Source organism: Myotis nattereri, assembly GCF_964212035.1.
Source record: "Myotis nattereri genome assembly, chromosome: 3".
Lineage (NCBI taxonomy): Eukaryota > Metazoa > Chordata > Mammalia > Chiroptera > Vespertilionidae > Myotis > Myotis nattereri.
The window spans coordinates 168,356,232-168,376,511 of record NC_138077.1 but is presented as its reverse complement, the minus strand read 5'-3'; the positions used below and the strand labels follow the sequence as shown (position 1 = coordinate 168,376,511).

Genomic DNA, 20,280 nt, shown 5'->3' with positions numbered 1-20,280 from the left:
AGTGTTAAATGAAGATACTGGGGACATTGCCATATGAGTCAATGTGATGAAACATGGAGTTAGGATCAGTTCAGATACCAGATCACAGCATTTATTCTCTATATTAAAAGGGTAATATGCAAATAGACCGAGTGGCAGAATGACTGGAATGCCTGTGGCCACTTGCCTCTCCGGGCCTCATCCTCCAACAGCCCACCCCCCCTCAACCCCGATCTGTATGTAAGAAAGTTAATGGTATATAATTCATGATATTTCTGACCTCTAAATGCTTGTAACCCATGATTCAGTCCTCAGACCTCAGACACTCATCTGTAGTTGGTATTACCCAGTCCCACACCTTTAAATATTACCTATACAGTTATGCTGATGTTCCCATGTACAGATTAGACCCTAAACCAGCCGTGGGCAAACTACGGCCCACGGGCCGGATCCGGCCCGTTTGAAATGAATAAAACTATTGAAAAAAAGACTGTACCCTTTTATGTAATGATGTTTACTTTGAATTTATATTAGTTCACACAAACACTCCATCCATGCCTTTGTTCCGGCCCTCCGGTCCAGTTTAAGAACCCATGTGGCCCTCGAGTCAAAAAGTTTGCCCACCCCTGCCTCTTGTATGAACTCCAGATTTATATATGCAACTACTACATGACTTCTGCATTTAGATGTATTATAGCCATCTCAAACTTCACATATTTTAAACCAAATTTTTGCTTATACCTTCTTCCCCATCTGTTCCTCATCCTGGCTTCCTCATCTCCATCCAATCAGAGGCTTAGGCCAAAAACTCTAGTCATCTTTGATTTCTTTCTCTCATTCCTCATTCCCACTCTGTCAGCAAATCTCACTAGAGGTTTGTTAACTATAGTCACCACGCTATATATTACATCTCTAGGACATTTACCTTATAACTGGAAATTTGTACCTTTTGATCACTTTCACTCATTTCAACAGCTATGTTCTTTATGATAGAATTGACCAGAAAATAACAATGAGAGGGAAGATGGTAACAGTGGCCAGATAAAAAATTTTGTTGTTTCCCTCTTCCTCCTCTCTTACTCCTATATAGGAGGGTGTTGGAAATTATTTAATAGCATTTTTTTCTAATGTTGGTTGACATTTTCATTTACATTAAGGAATAATATGAAAGTGAACAATGAAAATATATGTTGGACCTTCATATATTCATCAATGACATACAATGGGGCCTTGACTTAGGAGTGTCCCAACTAACGAGTTTTTTGAGATACCAGCTGTCTCTCAGCCGATTTTTTGCATTGAGTTGACAGAGTAATTTGAGTTAACGAGCTCCTTAACGAGCTCGGTCTCAGAACGAATTCAAGGCTCCACTGTAGTTACTTCTTTGCTGAGACAGATAATACTTTTTGAATACTGGAAGAATATTCCTCAATTTTAATTTTTGCTGTTTAAAATATAATGGCTACAGGCAAGAGACCTACTTTTAAGTTTAATCTTCGTCATTAACATTTACTCCTTAACTTTCTTAAATCTAGACATACAATATGTACAAATTTGATTGGTAATATTTGTCAGTTTTTATGATGTAAATATCCAAGGTTGATTTCAAGCTACCAATGGGACATCATTGAATATGAAACTGAAAAGAAATGTGTAGTAGCATGATAATACATAATAGTTCTACCATATGGATACAATACATGTAAATAATTTCAAGACTATATATAATAGTAAAATGTAATAAAATAATTAGGAAGTGATAAGTTTTAAATAATGTCTTTGTTTATAGTATGTCTTTGAATTCTTACATAATTTGATTTTTAATAATAACTGTTTAATAACCATCTAACAAAATTCCTGAAAATTCAACAATCAGCTCTAAAAAATTAGTAGGAGCTAACTCTAGCACACCACTGTTCCTGTACCAGAGGAAAAAAGAGATTAGAAGATGGAAGAGGAGAAGGTGTGCTAGAGGAAGATCACACCCACCTTTCACTCACAGGTAGGGGGACAGGAAGAAGAAAATTGCTGGCCATCGCCCTTTTCCATTTCAGCTCTTACAAAGTCATTATTCTGGTTTGATGGGAGAAGGGAAAGCCTTCAGTAGTATGTGGGATCAAAACACTAAACTGGATATACCAGTGGTTCTCAACCTTCTGGCCCTTTAAATACAGTTCCCCATGTTGTGACCCAACCATAAAATTATTTTCGTTGCTACTTCATAACTGTAATGTTGCTACTGTTATGAATCGTTATGTAAATATCTGATATGCAGGATGGTCTTAGGTGACCCCTGCGAAAGGGTCATTTGACTGCTAAAGGGGTCGCGACCCACAGGTTGAGAACCGCTGAGATAGACTTTTAATAACCAAAAAATGACCCGTGAAATTGAAGAAATAAAAAACTATTTTATGTTAAATGTTTTTGAGTTAAGAATAGGCAAATGAAACAGTTAAGCTAATATTTTATTATAAACTAGAGGCCCGTTGCACAAAGAGATTTGTGCAATAGGCCTTCCCTTCCCCTGGCTGCCGGCACTGGTTTTCCTCCGGCACCCGAGACCCAGGCCTTAGCTCTGGCCCGGAGCCTTCCGTCTTCGCTGCTCTGGCCCAGAGCCCTCCGTCTTTGCTGGGCACCGCCGCTTTGCACCTACGTATGCAAATTAACCGCCATCTTTGTTGGGTTAATTTGCATACTCTTCTGATTGGCTGGTGAGCGTAGTGGAGGGACAGTCAATTTACATGTTTTTCTATTATTAGGTAAGACTAGGAGCCCAGTTCGTGAAATCGCGCAGCCCCGCCCACCCACCCGCCGTCCTGCTTTGACATCTGAACCTCTCCATGCAGAGCTCCAGCACATCTGGCCCAGCCCCCAACCCCTCGCGCCTTCTCTGGCAGCTTCAAGCCCTGCTCTCAGTCCTTAGAGTCGCCTTGGGCTGGTCCCACCTTCTCCTGGCGCCTCCCTACTTCCACCCTGTCTCCAGAGCAATGAGGTGGCTCTGCCCTCTCATGGCACCGGAGGAGAGCGTGGAAGCCTCCCGCCTGCTGCACTGTGCTCCTTCCTCTAGCAGGTGAGTGGCGGAGCACTCTGAGTGTGAGCAGTGGGTGGCGAAGAACTGGTGAGGGGGGTGCTACGGGCTCTCACCCTCACCCTCCCCGGCACAGGATGGTCCTACCTTCTCTGGGCGCCTCCCACGTCTGCCCTGTCTTTGGAGCAACACCCCACAGCGCACGCACAGGCAGCCTCCTGCGATCAGTCCTTTATGTGTTATGGCGTCCCGACCATTAGCATATTAGCTCTTTATTATTATGATTTTTAAAAAATCTGTTTTTATAAGTAAGATTCATCAAGGGTTTATAATTCTTGTGGTCAGACTTGAGGATCAAATACAGCTTTATAAAAAGAATTGGAATTATGCTTTCATCTTTGTCTATATGCTGAGAAACCATTTAAATAATTCTTTAAAATTTTGAAGAAATGCATTCTGACCCAGCTTTAAGGTGGTACTTTCATAAAATTTTGACTACTTTCTGAAAAGTTTCTAGTTATTGATTTCTAATGTTTTCTTTTTCTTGTTTAGACTATTTTTTATTTATATTTCCCATTCATTTTTCAAAGCAGCATAGCTATATAAAGTACTGATTATAACTTTTAATTTTTTCTATATCCATAGTTATAGCCCCTTCCCCATTACTAATGTGGTACCTTTATGTGGCTTGCTTTTTGTCTTCAATTTCTCAAATTATAGTCATATTAACATTCTTCTGGGGATGTGTTATACATACTAATTTTGCCAAATGCTTTTAAAGATTCAGTGTGCTTATGGGAGAAAAGCCAAAAGTTAGGTGGAAGTACATGACAGCTTTTTCTTTTTCCTTCAATAAATGCATACTTAACATGATTTATAGGGAATATATTCAATTAAGTGCCAGATATTTGGTATATAAGATTGAGGATAAACTCTGTTCTCAACTGATTATGACTTTCTTTGCTAGTTTACATAATCTCTTAATGTAGTTTGCTTTTGTTAAACTACATTATATGGATTCATTTTGTGAACTTAGTTGAGATATAACTAAATTATAAGTCCTGCTCCCTACAAGCAGATAGACTTGTAGGATAGATAAAATGGGTATATGCAGTCCTTCTAAATGCACAGGGACCTGGAGGAAGGTGTTTTATTACTCACTGAGGCATAGTAACTTTTACCACACCATTTACAAGGAGGGTCAAAGTTTTTGTCATTCTATCCTCAAGTTTCTTCCTTAAAAGTAGGTGTGAAGGACTGTGAAAGGTCTGAGACTTGACCTTCCTTACAAACTAACAAGCTAGCCTGTCAAAGTTTTATCTATCCTGGCAGAAGACATGAGACTCCTGGATCAGAGGCAGAGGACCATTTGTTATTCATAGCAATAGGGCAACAAGCAGAGTGCCAGATGACACCTGCACACACAATGGGTTATATCACAGGAATGGAACCCTAGCTTAGGGAACCCAACTTTTTATAATGGACAGTAACATGCCTGCTCTTGCTCAGAAGACGGTACTATCTCTATTTTCCAAGGCTGTTTGCTACATAAACATCCTTGAAACGATTGTCAGAAACAAAGGCAGCCAGTGCCTCTGCTCATACAATATATAGAAATACAAGAGACCTATGAAGAATTTTCTCCCAACAGTAGGACGAATGAATGAGAAAGAGAAGGGCCTAGAAATAAAAATTGTGTTTGTAGCACTGGGTTTTCATATAATATGAGGAATAAAACTTGGAATTATAAATTTTGTGGGTTAATTCACTAGCATAAAATTATAAATCTATTTTTTGTAAGTTGTATTGATTTTGGACTACTAGGATGTTTTAAAATTCATTTCCCTTTAATGCCCGCCCCCCATTTTTTTCTTACGTTTTTAAAAATTCCCTGTGAGATTATACTCTATTATAGTTGAGTTAAAGGAAATATAGGTGAAGACCTTGCGTTTGCATTGCATGTGCTGGAATTAAAGGGAGGCTGCTGCACGTCCTGGGATAGATCACTGAAGTGGCACTGGCCCACGAAGGTAAGAAACCCAAGGGACGGGTACAGCTCAGATGGAAGCATAGGGGCTAATCTAAAAGCCGTCTCTTCCCAACTGGAAATCTCTTATGAACCCCTTCACTGGCAATCCTTTGGGATGTTTTATGTTTTCATGAGACAGCCACTGTGAGATGGAAGTCCAAGCGTTCGTTCTGGCACCACAAACAATTTCAGATACATCTGTGTATAATAAAGATACCTAGTTTGTATCTTTATATTATTCATATTCACATTACATTTTATTTTGGATAAAATACTTCTTCAAGTAAGTTCCTCAGAAAGAATACATAGGCAGATGACATTCTAAAATCTTTCAGGTCCAAAAATACTCTTCTCATATACACATGATGATTCATCCAAACAGAGGATTCCAGGATTGCCATTCTGTTCAAAAGCGGAGAATGGTTCACTGCTTCCCAGCTTTAGAGATGCAGATGAGACAGATGAGACTCATTTGATTTCCTTTCCTTTGTAACTAACCAGTGCTTTTTCCTGCCTTTGGTATTCATTCTCCCATAAGCCTGCACTTGGTAACCCTTTTGATCTGAAAATTCATGTCCGCCTTTTAAAAAAAGGGCATATTTTTCTAATATTTCTTTGATTTTTCTTACCATCTGTTTCTTGCTCTCCTGACTTATGTATTAGGTATATATTTAGATATTGACTATCCTGAAACCTTACTACCCATATTTTCAATCTGATTTCCATTTCTTTTTTTTTAATTTTTGTAAGATTGTGTCTCTCTTTGATCTTATCAATTCAATGTACAACTGTATTCTATTTTTTAATCTCCCTACTCAGTTTTTGATTCTGAAATGCTTTTTAAAAATTCCTTTCCCTGCCCCTCAGTATTTGTCCTCAAGATACATACTATCTACAGTTCTCTTCTGCTTCCTCTTATAAAGACTCCTAACCAGGAGTCCTCTCTTCTAGTTGTCCTCACCTCCCTCCTTCATGTGAGTCTCCCTGGGATTTCTCCTCGACTATTCATTTCAGTGAGTTTTTATTCCTTCAGCACCTATAAAGGTCAAGTGATTCTTCCATTGATCTAAAAAAAATTCTTTTAAAAAAAATTTAAATTCTTTATTGTTTAAAGTATTAAAGTCTCCTTTTTCCTCCATTGACCTCTCCTTATCTGCTCCCACCTCCCCCTAAGAGCAAGAAACAGATGGTAAGGAAAAATTCTTAATCTAGCCCTAGCTGGTTTGGCTCAGTGAATAGAGCATCGGCTTACAGACTGAAGGGTACCGGGTTCGATTCCGGTAAAGGGCACATGCCCTGGGTTTCGGGCTCAATCCCCAGGAGGGGGCGTGCAGGCAGCAGCCAATCAATGATTCTCTGTCATCATTGATGCTTCTATCTTTCTCTCCTTCTCCCTTCCTCTCTGAAATCAATAAAAATATTAAAAAAATATTCTTAATCTATCTACTTGCCCCTAACTTATTCTCTATTTCTTACTATTTTATACATGGTAAAATTGCCATTCTCACATGATAATCCAGGACTGAATGCCTAAGTAATGAAAAAAGTCACTTCATCTCTCTTACTAAAATTCCTCATTACAGGTGGTTTTTTAAAGAGACTTTTGTTAAAAAGAGCATGGCTCTTTTGTAAAATGTCCAATTATAAAAAGTTGCAGAGAAGAGTGTGTTTGGTGTTTATTGAGAAACTAGAGGCCCAGTGCACAAAATTTGTGCACTCAGGGTGGGAGGGGGGGAGGTTGGGGCGGGGAAAGGGTGCGTCCCTCAGCCCGGCCTGCGCCCATTTGCAGTCCAGGACCCCTTGGGGGATATCTGCCTGTTGATTTAGGCCCACTCCCTGGGGGATCAGGCTTAAGCTTGCAGTCAGACATCCTTCTGGCAGCCAGGGAGCCCTCAGGGGATGTCCGACTAAAGGCTTAGGCCCCCAAGGGTCGGGCCTAAACTGTTAGTTGGACATTCTTAGTGCTGCCACGGAGGTGGGAGAAGCTCCTGCCACCATCCCTGCACTGGCCAGCCATGAGCCAGCTTCTGGCTGAGTGGCACTACTCCTCGGTCTGACCTAAACCCTAGAGATTAGTGCTTCATTTTACAACTTTTTCTCAGTTTATAGGCAGCAGCAAACTCAGACCACACAGTCGGGTGTGCGAGAAATGTTGCTTTCTTTATTGTTTAGTAACCAAACCTAACTTCAGCTTCAGCCCCCATTCTGCCAAGTGAAAAAACAAAAACAAAATATTATTTAACTTAGGTCCCCCCCCCTTCTCTGGAGTTGTGCTTCCATGTCAGACAGTGTATGTCTCAGGCAGAGGTGCCAGAGAGCCGAGCAGGTCAAGGACATCTGGGCCTCAATCTTCTGTCTGGGCTGCCCCACCAGCTGCCCCTGACCCTCACCTCAGAGCTCACGTCCATGCTGATCCCTGGTATATTCTCCTCATCTGGGCCTGGAGGCCTCTGGAGTCCAATTTGCTCTCTCCCTCCCGCCCTGCCACCTTCTCTCTCTCACACAAAGAGCTATTGGGCTTTCTGGGGTGAGGTCCTCTGACACCTCCCCAGCCCCACTGCATGGACACCATCCTGGTGCCTGGGTCACGGCCACAAAGCTGTGTGGCTGCTCTCAGACCCTCCGTCTCCTGCTGCCTTAGGGAGTGACTCAGTGGGTGGGGAGGTCACAGCCCTTTTTACATGGCCACCAACAAACACTGTGTTCCTTCCCTCTAGTTCTCCTCCTCCTCCTCACCCCAGTCCAGGCACGTCTGTGTGCAGGGCAGGGGAGGGTGGGAGGCAGGCGTGTCTCTGACCCAGCACACAGGCTTCCAGATCCACTGCTCCCCCAGGAGGTCTTCCACGCTCTGGACCTCGACACCCAGAACCTGCCCCCTCTCAGCTGCAGGTCTTTGCCCGCAGTGGTCAAGTCTGTTCAGAGCAGTGGTTCTCAACCTTGGCTGCACATTAGAATCACCTGGGAATCTTTTCAAAATCCTGATTTCTGGGCCTCATTCTCCGGAAATTCTGTTTCTTTGTTACTAATGTTGTGGCTCTACCCCATAACAAAGAAACAATTTCCAGAGGATGAGGCCCAGAAATCAGGATTTTAGAAAGATTCCCAGGTGATTCTAATGTGCAGCCAAGGTTGAGAACCACTGGTTTAGAGGCTTGAAGTCAAGAAGTGCCTCTTTGTTCTCTGCTTTCTGGAGGCGGTCAGCGAGGAACATTCCTGCCTGGACTGGGGAGGGGTCTCTGGGTGTTAAGAATACCAGGAGGGGGAGCACAGACTCCTCCTAGAGCTCTGAGATGGGAAAGGCAGCACCCCCTCACCTCTAACCCCAGGACGTTTCTTTAGAAGCAGAAGCCTCATCCTGTGCAGGGGCCTGTGCTGGCTGCCTCAGTTTCTCAGAGACAACGAATTTGATGAACGTCTTTTCCCCACTGCAGTAGCTGCTTCATTTGTTCGTTCTCGCATTTTTCATTAGCTGCTAAATCGCCCCTGTGGCTGCAAACTTGTTGTGCCTGACTCAGCCAGTGGGGAGCTATGGGAGCTGTGCACGCTCAAATTTCAGAAGCTTTCCCTCCCATTTTCTCTTTTTTTAAAAAAATTTGTTTTATTGCTTAAAATATTACAAAGAGTAGTACATATGTCTCCTTCCGCCGCCCGCCTGACCTTCCCCCGGCCTCCCCTACCCCCAGTGTCTTGTGTCCATTGGTTATGCTTATATGCATGCATACAAGTCCTTTGGTTGATCTCTTACCGACCCCCCCACCCCCTGCCAAAAACAACCCTGGGGAAGGCCACACTTTGAATAGCAAGAGGCTAGAGATCAAAAGAGAGCATGCCATTACCAGACAGTCTCTGGTAGGAGGTGGCAGTCACGGTGTCAAGTTGAGGCTAAGCTGAAAGCTGTGTGGATTAGATTCGACACCTTGGCTAGGTGTTGGAGTGGGGTTTGTGAGCACTGGTGGAGACTCCTAACTTAGTTATAATTAGCATAGCTTTTCAGCCCGAGTTGCAGCTCAAGGTTTGGAGGAACTAAATCTATACAATTTAACCGATGTAAGCAGCATATCATTCTCGATATGAAGATAAAAACTTTCTGCCTTATACTCTGCTATTTAAGCAATCATTTTGCTTTGACTAGAAAAGGACTCATGGCAAGATGGGATGCCTCCCAGAAGAGGCAGGTTCTGGAGGTAATATGAATTTAGTAAAGGGTCAGGTTTTCTGAGGAGCCCTCATAATTTTTAATGACCTCTTTTGCTGTTTCTAATGATATTTCTAAGATCCAAATCTGCCTATGCATTGCCCTGTTTAAACCTTTTGGTCGCTCCTTACTGGTTTTGACCAAAGCTGTTTCTAGGCTCATAAGGCCTTTGGTGATCTGGCCTTTACTACTACTTACCTCTTTGGCCTCACTTCTTCAGCTCTCCCCCATATTCCATTCAAGTCTAGCAACAGTGAACTAGTTTTGATTTCTCAAATCAAGTGGGCTTTCCTTTGCCTCTATTGGTTGAAGTTTGAAAAAAATCCTGACGTTAGCCGAAACCGGTTTGGCTCAGTGGATAGAGCGTCGGCCTGCGGACTGAAAGGTCCCAGGTTCGATTCCGGTCAAGGGCATGTACCTGGGTTGCGGGCACATCCCCGGTGGGGGATGTGCAGGAGGCAGCTGATCGATGTTTCTCTCTCATCGATGTTTCTGACTCTCTATCTCTCTCCCTTCCTCTCTGTAAAAAATCAATAAAAATATATTTAAAAAAAAAAATCTTGACGTTAATTTGTAGGCAGACATAGCTCAAGAAAGGCCTTTCTTTAAAAATTCAAAATTGTAATTACTATCTGCAATAGTGAAATAATATAATGAATATTTTATAAACTATGTTTAATGCTTATTTAGTATGTTATAACTCATAGCCATTATGAAATACACCTATGTTTGACAAAGCTGACATTAGTACAGAATGCATAATCTAAGACAAATCTAAAGTAATACTTTAAAACCCCAAGTTGAAAGTTTGAAGTAGTTATGATGGTTACCTTTTAGTTTTTGTAATAACATGTGGCTTGTCTTCTCTGCTCTGTGATACTGTCATAGATGTGGATGTAGGAGTAACAGCCTCTTCGGATTCCAACTGGAAATCAAATGTGAGGGGTGCAACACAAGCCTTCCTCTTTACGTAACCCTGAACACTGTTTTTCTGCAACAAAGACAAAGTTTTACCACTGTGAAAAAAAGAGTGGGCTTCACATAGGGAAAATCCTGTGTGGAAAGGACAAAATTAACCTTCACAGACACACACACACACACACACACACAATTTACGTGTAGTCAATAATGGAAAAATTATAGATTGAAAATTGGGGGCCTTGTACACCAATTTTTTTATGCCGTTGCTGTGTGACCTGAGCTGCTCTTTGCCTATATATGAAATAAGGGTGTTGGACTAGATCAGTGGTTCTCAACCTTCCTAATGCCACAACCCTTTGATACAGTTCCTCATGTTGTGGTGACCCCCAACCATAAAATTATTTTCGTTGCTACTTCATAACTGTAATTTTGCTACTGTTATGAATCGTAATGTAAATATCTGATTTGCAGGATGTATTTTCATTGTTACAAATTGAACATAATTAAAGCATAGTGATTAATTACAAAAACAATATTTAATTATATATGTGTTTTCTGATGGTCTTAGGTGACCCCTGTGAAAGGGTCGTTCGACCCCCAAAGGGGTCATGACCCACAGGTTGAGAACCGCTGGACTAGATAACGGTGAAGGCTCCCTCCTAATTTCCAAATTCAGAAATTAGGAACAACCTATATCTTTAGGAAAGTCAATATTGATATGTAGAGTTATTGGAACCATAGCAGGCTGGTTTCTCCAACCTGTTCCTCTTCCTGTCACGACACATGTGATGAATCACATGATTTGTCTAGTAGCATGAACCAGTACTAGAGTTAGGAAGCAATCAAAGAAGAACTTTGTTCAAATATTTATATAGATGGACTGAAGGGGAATAAGGAGTGCTAAAGAGTGAGTTAAGAGCCAAAAATCTTCTAAAAAAAATTCTCTCAAAGAACAGCACAGAGGAACAAAGAGATAAAAAAAAAATTTAAAGCAAATCAAAGGATATGAGAATTTTTGCTTCTGCCAATAAAGTTAGATTAAGCACTATGGGAATTGCCTTTCTGCTTCAAACTACTAGAAAACAAGACAAAATATAGGAAGACAACTGTAAGCAGGCATTAGAAAACAAGCAGAGCCACAATCCCTGAAAAAAAGGGAAACAAATGAGGTAAACCGTACGATAGCCCAGCTTCAACTTGGAGGCAGTTTCCAGGCTGAGGCACCGGGAGGGGGAACTCAAACCACACCTTGTGGCCTTGACCTTGTTGAGTTTAAGAGGCAGATTTCACCAGCAATCACTCTTGGGCATTCACTCCAAAGAAATCTGTTTATTTAAAAACCTGTAAAAAATATTCATAGCAGCTTTATTTTATCTTATTTTTTAGCAGCTTTATTTCTAAAAGCAAAATACCTGCACACAATCCATATGTCCTTCAATGGGTGAGTAACTGAAACTCTGTATATTCATATAATGGAATACTACTCAGCAATAAAATTTATATATTATTTATAATAATAAAGCTATTGAAGATCTTAGATGGACCTCAAGGGCATTATGATTAATTAAAAAAATCAATGTCAAAATTTTACGTACTGCCTGGCTGACAAAGCTCAGTGATTGATCATCGATCTATGAACCAGGAGGTCATGGTTCAATTCCTAGTGAGGGCATGTGCCCTAGGTTATGGGCCCCATCCTCAGTGTAGGCGTGTGCAGGAGGCAGCCGATCAATGGTTCTCTCTCATCATTGATGTTTTTATATCTCTCTCCCTCTACCTTCCTCTCTGAAACCAATAAAAATGTATTTTTAAAAAGTTTACATACTGAATGATTATACTAGAGGCCTGGTGCACAAAATTTGTGCACAGGAGCCGGGGTGTCCCTCAGCCTGACCTGCACCCTCTCCAATCCAGGAGCCTTCAGGGAATGTCCTACTGACACAATCTGGCCTCCCTCTGCATGAGGTGACAGGGCTGATCAGGGGAAGGCACAGCCCCCATCACTCCGCTGCTGCCACTGCCAGCCACCACAGCCACCAAGGTGTTTTCATTGACATGAATTCCAGTCCCTTCACCACAAAAAAATGACAACTTTCTTTAGGCATTTTCAAGATGTCTCTTTCATAAGATATGACCTTTCTTCCTTTCTTCCTTCCTTCCTTCCTTCCTTCCTTCCTTCCTTCCTTCCTTCCTTCCTTTCTTCTTGCTTTCTTGCTTTCTTTCTTGCTTTCTTTCTCCCTTTCTCCCTTCTTTCCTTCCTTCCTTCCTTCCTTCCTTCCTTCCTTCCTTCCTTCCTTCCTTCCTTTCTCTCCTCACCTGAGGATATTTTTCCATTGATTTTTAGAGAGCGTAGAAGAGAGAGGGAAAGACAGAGAAAAACATCAGTGTGAGAGGGACACTTCGATTGGTTGCCTCCTGCATCAGCCCTGACCTGGGCCCTGGCCAGGGAGGAGTCTGCAACCTAGGTACATGCCCTGGACCAGAATTGAACCCAGACCCTGCGGTCAGCAGACCGAGGCTCTACCCACTGAGTCAAACTGGCTAGGGCAGGATATGACAATTCTTAGCACCTCTAGCAGTGGACCTTTGTTTTTTCCTCCAGGAGTGAGGTGGAAAAACCCTAGATCACCTTCTTGGATTCTTTTTTTTTTTAATATATTTTATTGATCTTCCACAGAGAGGAAGGGAGAGGGATAGAGAGTTAGAAACATCAATGAGAGAGAAACATCCATTAGCTGCCTCCTGCACACCCCCTACTGGGAATGCGTCCACAACCAAGGTACATGCCCCTGACCGGAATTGAACCTGGGACCCTTGAGTCCGCAGACTGACGTTCTATCCACTGAGCCAAACTGGCTAGGGCGCCTTCTTGGATTCTTATTAGGCAAGTCACTAAGAACACTGTGAGTGGTGTATGAGGAGCTTAGCCAATGAGCAGTCAGAAAAGGTGTTTCCTCTGCAGCTCATGCACAGAGGCGGGACTGTCAGCGTGCTGCAGCTGGCCGACCCTGCTGTCTACGGGCCTGCTCGCTCGCTTGCCATGGTGCCTGGCAGCCAGGCCCTGCTCTCCTTGCCTGCCTTGCCCCACTACCAGGCTGCCAGCCTTGCTGTGATAGGAGCCTGTGGGATGTGGGGGCAGGACCCAGAGGTGCTCCATGCACTTCCTGGTGATGGTCATCTGTCTGGTCGTGATGGCCCTAGGCTATTATTGGTATAGACAACATTCTCAAAATTACAACATTACTATAGAGATAGAGAACAGATTAGCCCTTGTCAGGGACAGAGACAGGGAATGGGGTGAGGGTATGGATACAAATACAAAGAAGTAACACGAAGGAGTTCTTTTGTGGTGATGTAAACATGCTGTATTTTGATAATATTGCATAAAGCTACACATACAAATGACCAAATGAATGCAGGTTAAAATGGGGAAAACTGAATAAAGTCTGTAGTCTGATTAATAGTAATATGCCAGAGTTGTCAATATCAGTTGTGACTCATACTGGTTTTGACATTGTACAATTTTATCTCATTATAGATGTGTGTAACCAGCACCACAGTCAAGATACAGCACTGTATAAGGTGTCACTAACAGGGGTGACTGGGTGAAAGGTATATGGGACTCTTTGTACTGTTTCTTCAACTTCCTGTGAGTCTATAATTATTTCAAAATAAAAAAGTTTTAAAAAATTAAAAAAGCAATTACTAGGGAGAAACCAAGATGGTGGCATAGGTAAACACCTGAAATTGCTGCCTCGCACAACCACTTCAAAAATACAACTAAAAGACAAAACAGACATCATCCAGAACCACAGGAAGGCTGGCTGAGTGGAAATTCTACAACTAGAAGGAAAGAGAAAAGCACACTGAGACTCAGAGGAGGTGCGGAAGTAAAGTGCAGAGGTACAGAGGCTTGAGCATGTGTGGAAAGGGGTTGGCAACAGGCTGGCCAGTGTCTTTTGCGATCAGGAGGGAGGCACAAGCTCCCAATGGCCCTGACTCCAGTTCTGGGCGAGCCTCTGGGGACCCAGACTCATACGGTGAGAAACTGGACTGTCTGGTAGTGGGCGGAACTAGAGGGCGGCTTTCTATCAGAGGTGCTTGCAGCAATTACCAGGACACTGAGACCCGGGACGTCTTAGGGCAGGACTGAGGAGCAGCCATAGCTGTTTGCTCCTCCCTGTTGATTCCCTGAGACCCCACACCACCCAAGCTGTGGGCAGAGGCCTTTGCATATGAATGGGCTGGCCCTTTGAGATCTAAAATTACCTAACAAACTGCAGCTGGGTCAGAAAGACCCAGAACATCCAAAAGAAGGCCCAAGGCCCCACAGCAGCTTGCATTGCTTCACAGCTGGGCCTCATCTGGGCACCTCCAAAACCCAAACAAGGAAGAGGAACCTGCAGATCTCTCCATAGCTACTGCTGGGTAGCCTCAGGCACAGGCTAAACTAACACCTCCTTAGAGATCCAGGAGCCTGTGTACCCAGTGCTCAGAGTGGGACCATTCAATTACAACTCCTCAGATCCATAAGGGACACACTCAGGGGGCAGACTCAGTGAGCACCAAAGCCCCACTGAAGCAAGTCTTGCCCCAGAAGGGTGTCTTCAGCACAGAAGTTCTCCCACCGCAGACACAGCTGATTCTCACAGACAATTGGCCTGGAGGTCAATTCCTCCCAATGATACCTACAACAATCAAGGCTTAACTACAACAAGACTGTGCACAAAGCCCACAAAGGGGTGCACCAAGAATGTCTACCTCAGGTAATTGGGGAGGCTGAGCCACTGGGCCCTGTAGGACACCTAGCACACAAAGTCACTCTATCAACACAGGGACGCATAAAAAATGCAGAGACAAAGAAATCGATCACAAATGACAGAAATGGAGGAAAGTAAACTACTGGATTTAGAGTTCAAAACCACACTTTTAAGGTTTTTCAAGAATTTCCTAGAAACTGCCGATAAATTTAGTGAGACCCTCAGGATATGAAAAGGACCAACTAGAAATTAAGCATACACTGACTGAAATAAAGAATAATATACAGAGATCCAACAGCAGACAAGAGGATCCCAAGAATCAAGTCAAAGATTTGAAATACGAAGAAATAAAAAACACCCAACCGGAAAAGCAAAAAGCAAAAAGAATCCAAAAATATCAAGATAGTGTAAGGAGCTGCTGGGACAACTTCAAGCGTACCAACATCCGAATTATAGGGGTGCCAGAAGAAGAGAGAGAGCAAGATATTGAAAACTTATTTGAAGAAATAATGACAGAAAACTTCCCCTACCTGGTGAAAGAAATAGACTTACAAGTCCAGGAAGTGCAGAGAACCCCAAACAAAAGGAATCCAAAGAGGACCACACCAAGACACATCATAATTAAAATGCCAAGGGCAAAAGACAAAGAGAGAATCTTAAAAGCAGCAAGAGAAAAAAAGTCAGTTACTTACAAGGGAGTACCCATAGGATTGTCAGCTGATTTCTCAACAGAAACTATGCAGGCCAGAAGGGAGTGGCAAGAAATATTCAAAGTGATGAATAGCAAGAACCTACAACCAAGATTACTTTATCCAGCAAAGCTATCATTCAGAATTGAAGGTCAGAAAAAAAACTTCACTGATAAGAAAAAGCTAAAGGAGTTTATCACCACCAAACCAGTATTATATGAAATGCTGAAAGGTGTTCTTTAAGAAGAGGAAGAAGAAAAAGGTAAAGATAAAAATTATGAACAACAAATACATATCTATCAACAAGTGAATCTAAAAATCAAGTGAATAAAAAATCTGATGAACAGAGTAAACTGGTGAATATAATAGAATCAGGGGCATAGAAAGGGAGTGGACTGACAATTCTCGGGGGGGGGGTGGAGAGGGGTGAGGGGGGTGTGGGAAGGGACTGGACAAAAATCGTACACCTATGGATGAGGACAGTGGCGGGGGGGGGGGGGGGGCGCGTAAGGGTAGAGGGTGGGGTGGGAACTGGGTGGAGGGGAGCTATGGGGGGTAAATAGAGGAACAACTGTAATTATCTGAACAATAAAGATTTATTTTTTTAAAAAAGCAATTACCAAAGTGATTTACATATTGTTATCTCATTCTTGGTCATTAATAAAGCAAAGAGAGGCAATCCACCTTCATAAAGATGTTTATTCACTTGAGTTCCTCCCTGTGGTGTCTTCCTGGATTTCTCCTGCATGCTCTTATCTATGCCTCATTTATTCACATTGTTGTATTATTTTGCAAGTTTTTGTGTAAACAAATTAAATTGTTCATATCTACTAAAAATCTGTTTTGTGAGGATTTATTATTCTTTGTTGTTCTTTATCACCCTTCATTTATTGAATTTTATAGGAGTCTTACCTTTTTACTTAGATTAATTTCTATAAATCTTATTTATTTTTAATTTGGTAACTATACCAAATACCAAATATTTTCTTCCTTTTAATAAACCAAGTAAATAATTGTTTAAAAACATTTTTATTTATTTCAGAGAGGTAGGAAGAGGGGAGAGAGAGACAGAAACATCAATGATGAGAGAGAATCATTGATCAGCTGCCTCCTGCATGCCCCTTACTGGGGATCAAGACCACAACCTGGACTCTCATAGCCAGGTAGCCTGGAGGTCAAATCACCCCTGGTATTGCCGACAACAATCAAGGCTTAATTACAACAAGACTGCACACAAAGACCACTAGGGGGTGCACCAAGAAAAGATAAAAAAATGTGGAGACAAAGAAACAGGACGCAAATGTCAGAAATGGAAGATATAGAGCTCAAAACCACACTTTTAAGGTCTCTCAAGAACTGTCTAGAAGCTGCCGATAAACTTAGTAAGGCCCTCGAAAAGACTGGTGAGACCACCAATGAATGTAATGAGATCCTCAAGAAATCTAATGAGACCCTCGATGTTGTGATAAAGAACCAACTAGAAATTAAGCATACACTGACTAAAATAAAGAATATTATACAGACTCCCAACAGCAGACCAGAGGAGCGCAAGAATCAAGTCAAAGATTCAAAACGTGAAGAAGCAAAAAACACCCAACCGGAAAAGCAAAATGAAAAAAGAATCCGAAAATACGAAGATAGTGTAAGGAGCCTCTGGGACAGCTTCAAGCGTACCAACATCCGAATTATAGGGGTGCCAGAAGATGAGAGAGAGCAAGATATTGAAAACCTATTTGAAGAAATAATGACAGAAAACTTCCCCCACCTGGTGAAAGAAATAGACTTACAGGTCCAGGAAGCGCAGAGAACCCCAAACAAAAGGAATCCAAAGAGGACCACACCAAGACACATCATAATTAAAATGCCAAGAGCAAAAGACAAAGAGAGAATCTTAAAAGCAGTAAGAGAAAGAAACCCAGTTACCTACAAGGGAATACCCATACGACTGTCAGCTGATTTCTCAACAGAAACTTTGCAAGCCAGGAGGGAGTGGCAAGAAATATTCAAAGTGATGAATACCAAGAACCTACAACCAAGATTACTTTATCCAGCAAAGCTATCATTCAGAACTGAAGGTCAGATAAAGAGCTTCACAGATAAGGAAAAGCTAAAGGAGTTCATCACCACCAAACCAGTATTATATGAAATGCTGAAAGGTATCCTTTAAGAAGAGGAAGAAGAAGAAAAAGGTAAAGATACAAATTATGAACAACAAATATGCATCTATCAACAAGTGAATCTAAGAATCAAGTGAATAAATAATCTGGTGATCATAATGGAATCAGGGACATAGAAAGGGAATGGACTGACTATTCTTGGGGGGGAAAGGGGTGTGGGAGATGCGGGAAGAGACTGGACAAAAATCGTGCACCTATGGATGAGGACAGTGGGTGGGGAGTGAGGGCGGATGGTGGGGTGGGAACTGGGAGGAGGGGAGTAATGGGGGGAAAAAAGAGGAACAAATGTAATAATCTGAACAATAAAGATTTAATTAAAAAAAAAAAAAAGAAACATCTGCACAGCATATGTTTCAAGGGACCTGGCGTATATAGCATACTGTTCTTAATATGTTTGCTCTCCTTAGCGCTATGTGTTTTAACTAAGGTCACCTCTCCGAGAGGGGTTGTTTCCCCAGGTAGGGATTTTTCCCTGAAGTGAGGGAGGGGATAGAACCCCTTAACTAAGTGCCAGGCGGATAGTTAATCACACACACACAAAAAAACAAACAAACAAACAAACAAAAAAAACCCCCACAACCTGGGCATGTGTCCTGACGGGAATTGAACTGTGACCTCCTGGTCCATATGTCAATGCTTAGCTACTGAGCCACACTGGTCAGGCACCAAGTAAATAATTTTTAACATGTTTAACATATTAGTAAGAATAACAGGTGTCACATTTACTATTTGACTGCCTAGTATCCTAAGCAGTTTAAATATATTGTAACTTAATATGGCACCTATCTAGAAGTTACCTTATATCTAATTATTTCTTTATAGATTCCACTTGCATAGATGACTCAATATACTCATTTGTTTTTTACAAATTAATTTATATCTTCATATTAACTAAAAAGTAAAAATAATCATTCACATTGGAAATGACAATCTTTTAATACTTAAATTAAATATTAGCTTTTATTTTACAAACCTTTATTCTTCTGGCCAAGAGTATCTTTGCTTGCTGGTTTAGAATTTCTAACTTCTCTACAATTTTTTCTGCCATTGTCAGTCAGTAAATTCCTATTTAAAAAGGAGAAAAATCAAACAATTTAAACATATCATTGACTATTTAGGCATAAATTAAGAGACTCGCCTTTATTTTACTGTTTTAGGTAAAAAATAAAAAACTGTATAGATAGATCATGGAATAAATCATAGAATTTTAGAGGTCAAAACTTTTAGGTTGTAAATCACATAATCAGAACTTTCAGATGTGTGTGGGCCCTAGGAATTTTTAAATGTATGATAAAGTTGAGTTGAAGAAAATTCAAGATTACCGTATGAGAAGCAGATGTGACTCATACTTTAATATACAGCATGATTTATATCTACTTTCTTTTGTCATAATATATTTTTTAAAAAATATATTTTATTGATTTTTTACAGAGAGGAAGGGAGAGGGATAGAGAGTTAGAAACATCGATGAGAGAGAAACATTTATCAGCTGCCTCCTGCACATCCCCTATTGGGGATATGCCCACAACCAAGGTACATGCCCTTGACCAGAATCCAACCTGGGACCCTTGAGTCCGCAGGCTGACGCTCTATCACTGAGCCAAACTGGTCAGGGCTGTCATAATATATTTTAATAAAAGTAAATGTGAAGAGTTCACATTTATATAATCAGTTGCATTAAAATTTAATGATCAGTGATCCAAGACTGTTAATATGGCACTTCTATTCCCCCTTTATACTATGTGTTTCTTAAAGGTAGAAACCATGCCTAATTCATCTTTGCATCCCTAATACCTAACAACCTGAATGAATGAATTAACCATCAGCAATAGAGGAAATGGACAACTGTAAATGCTATGACTTCTTTTAGCCTGCATTTACACTTATGAGAATACACAAATCTTTAATAGAGTTCTGCTGAGGCCCTTCTAGATCAAACCATAGTATTAAAGAACATTGCTTTCTCTCCCATCTTCAAACTTAGAAAGGCAGCATAGTGTCTAGTTAGGAACATGAATGCTAAAGTCAGGATACCTGGGTTTGACTCTTTGGCTCAGCTACTTACCAGCTGTGTGACTATGGGCTGATTGCCTAAACTCTCTGTTGCCCCACCTGTAAAATGGGAATAATAAAAGTACATACTTCATGGGGTTGTTATGAGGTTTAATTGAGTGAATGTAAGTAACATATTGTGGAAAAGCATGAGACTTGGTTGGAAAGTTTGTAAGGAGGACATTCGGAGAAAAAGGGAAGTGTATGGAAGGCCACCTGCCCTGTTTATGGGGATTCCGACTTAGGCGAGACTTAGGGGCATGCCAAAGGTGGTGCCCCTAATTATCCCTTGACCTTTCCAAACAAGTCTGTGTACATGCAGACCCCCAGGAGTTTACTGGAATCCTTATGCTTAATCTTTAGGTGTCCTTACTTAAAGGACATTACAGACACATGTGTCCTCCCAATATTACGTACCCTACTGGTTGTATTTAAAAGATAAACTTTATC

General features: G+C 41.5%; 1 protein-coding gene across 1 annotated transcript in view; it reads right to left on the bottom strand.

Moving 5' to 3' along the window:
* Positions 1–18,826, bottom strand: part of LOC308515531 (uncharacterized protein C1orf141 homolog) — a gene marked incomplete at both ends in the record, with an annotated part of 33,328 nt that extends 14,502 nt beyond the window's left edge. The window contains 2 exons of the mRNA XM_081086060.1: positions 10,062–10,222; positions 18,752–18,826. Of these exons, the coding sequence (XP_080942186.1) occupies positions 10,062–10,222; positions 18,752–18,826 (236 nt within the window). The remainder of the gene's footprint in view (positions 1–10,061; positions 10,223–18,751) is intronic.
* Positions 18,827–20,280: the final 1,454 nt, after the last annotated feature.